The 2,500-nt window shown below is 44.4% G+C and overlaps 1 protein-coding gene across 1 annotated transcript in view; it reads left to right on the plus strand.

Annotated features, from left to right (window-relative positions):
* Positions 1 to 2,500, plus strand: part of LOC134455824 (serine/threonine-protein kinase N1-like) — a 27,564-nt gene that overhangs the window by 16,489 nt on the left and 8,575 nt on the right. The window contains exons 8-11 of the mRNA XM_063207164.1: positions 958 to 1,158; positions 1,629 to 1,738; positions 1,932 to 2,075; positions 2,450 to 2,500. The exon at positions 2,450 to 2,500 is cut by the window's right edge and continues 25 nt beyond it. Of these exons, the coding sequence (XP_063063234.1) occupies positions 958 to 1,158; positions 1,629 to 1,738; positions 1,932 to 2,075; positions 2,450 to 2,500 (506 nt within the window). The remainder of the gene's footprint in view (positions 1 to 957; positions 1,159 to 1,628; positions 1,739 to 1,931; positions 2,076 to 2,449) is intronic.

The following is a 2,500-nucleotide window of genomic DNA, read 5'->3' on the forward strand; positions in this document are numbered from 1 at the left end:
TAATGGACCCATATATTCAAATTACACATCAAAAATGAATAATGATCTATATTACACTCATAAATAGGTTGTTGAGCATTCGATCAGCTATGTTTTTACATAGATTTTAAAAAATTACCCAACCAGGCTGTGGGAAATGTAAAATATGGTCCTGCTAAAACAAGGATAGGCTTAAAAAAATGGCAGGATCTCACTAAATATTTAAAGATAATCCTCAAATTAAATTGTCTGACAACTTTTTTAAATTAAAAAAAAGTTGTAAATGCATTAAAAGTCATTTTTCAATGGTCATGAAATTGGAATTTTCATTCATTAAAAGCCTGATGCATCATATATGATGCATTAAATATCTCAGCGACCTTAACAAAATTTTGAATTTTTTTTTACATTTCTTATAAGGGACCAATATTGAAGCAAATTCCAAAAAATTAGAATTTTCTCTCATTGCTTTCATGGTTCAGGTTTCACAGGGTTAATAAGCTTCTGCTAGGCTCAAACTACACCCGCTGAACTTTTGTTTTCAGTCTTAGAAAATGGAGATAGCTGTGTTCTGGAAGGACTATCGTTCGCTCTGTGTTTGTTAACCTATGTGCGTGTGTGTGTGTGTGTGTGTTTCCCAGGTACTCTGCAGGTTACACCAGAGATTCTTTAAGTATATAGAGATATGCCAATGTAATAGGTTGCTATGGGCACCTAACGTGACCAGGTTCCGGTCTGCGTAAAGGGCCGTGTCATAATACTCTTAGCATTGAATAGAACAGTCCTTAGGTCTGCCTAGGTCTGCCTAAAGGGGGATTTTTCCCACCTCCCCCTTGCAACAGTAGAACCCGGAAACAATGGGCCAATGGAACCTCTCTCTCTACTCTCTCTGGTTACACTCTTGGGGTGTGTGGGTGTTCTAGTGACAGTTCCGGGGCGGTTGGGAGGTTCATATATCTGTGTGTGTGTGTTTACTAGGTACCCTGCAGGTGACGTTGCTGGGGTGTGTGGGCGTGTTGGAGACGGTTCCGGGGCGCTCTCGAGGGTCGCCGGTGGTTCTGCCTTCCTATTGGCCCACAGAGAGCCCCTCCCCCGCTAGAACCTTTATGAGAGGCGGCCGCAACCGCTCAAGCGCCGCACCCCCCAAAACACACACACTCAAGACCGACGAACTCTCCAGTAAGTCGCACACAGGCGCGCCCCCTCAAAGCAGTCACTGTGTGTGTGTGTGTGTGTGTGTGTGTGTGTGTGTGTGTGTGTGTGTGTGTGTGTGTGTGTGTGTGTGTGTGTGTGTGTGTGTGTATGTGCGTGTGTGTGTGTGTATGTGCGCGCGAGCACCTCCAAAAACACACCCATTCAAAACCAACGAGCTGAGAAGTGTTTGTGTGGCTTTGCACAAAAAGTGTCTGCCAAATGTAATGTAATGTCATATACAGTATATCCTACCTAGACCAATTTTAACTTGAACTCAAAATGTCATAATATGTTTTAACAAAAACTTTGTGTGTGTTTGTGTGTCTCTGTGTGTGCGTGTGTGCGTGCGTGCGTGCGTGCGTGCGTGCGTGCGTGCGTGCGTGCGTGCGTGTGTGTGTGTGTGTGTGTGTGTGTGTGTGTGTGTGTGTGTGTGTGTGTGTGTGTGTATGTTGTAGCTGAGGTGTCTGCTGTGCTGAAGCTGGATAACTGTGTGGTGGGCCAGACGGCCTGGAAGACTGTTGGAGATCAGGCCTGGGACCAGACCTTCACTGTGGAACTGGAACGGGTGAGAGAGAGAGAGAGAGAGAGAGAGAGAGAGAGAGAGAGAGAGAGAGAGAGAGAGAGAGAGAGAGAGAGAGAGAGAGTGTGTGTGTGTGTGTGTGTGTGTGACCTAACAGAACCTGTCTGGCTCAGTCAAAATGCAATATTCAACATTTGTGTGTGTGTGTGTGTGTGTGTGTGTGCGTGTGTGTTTTCAGTCGAGAGAAATGGAGATAGCTGTCTATTGGAAAGACTATCGTTCGCTGTGTGCCCTGAAGTTCCTGAAGCTGGAGGACTTTATAGACAACCAAAAACACAGAGTGCAACTGGAGCTGGAGCCACAAGGACTACTACTAGCAGAGGTATACACACACACACACACACACACACACACACACACACACACACACACACACACACACACACACACACACACACACACACACACACACACACCACACACATACACACCAGTGGTGTAGTCTACTTTTTTATGGTGGGTATACTGTATATTTCAGCATTTTTTTGAAGTGGATATACTGTATATATTTGTGCAATTCAAAACAATGGATCAATCAATTTAAAGTGGGTATACTGAAATTTCAGAAATTTAGAAGTGGGTATACTCCGTATACACGTGTTCTACGTAGACTACACCACTGATACACACACATTCATGAGTCTGTCATCTTTCATTTCTGACTACCCTTGCTGACTATTGTGTGTGTGTGTTCAGGTGACCTTCTTTAACCCGGTAATAGAGAGAGCCCCTCGACTGAAGAGGCAG

This window comes from Engraulis encrasicolus, chromosome 1 (assembly GCF_034702125.1).
Source record: "Engraulis encrasicolus isolate BLACKSEA-1 chromosome 1, IST_EnEncr_1.0, whole genome shotgun sequence".
Lineage (NCBI taxonomy): Eukaryota > Metazoa > Chordata > Actinopteri > Clupeiformes > Engraulidae > Engraulis > Engraulis encrasicolus.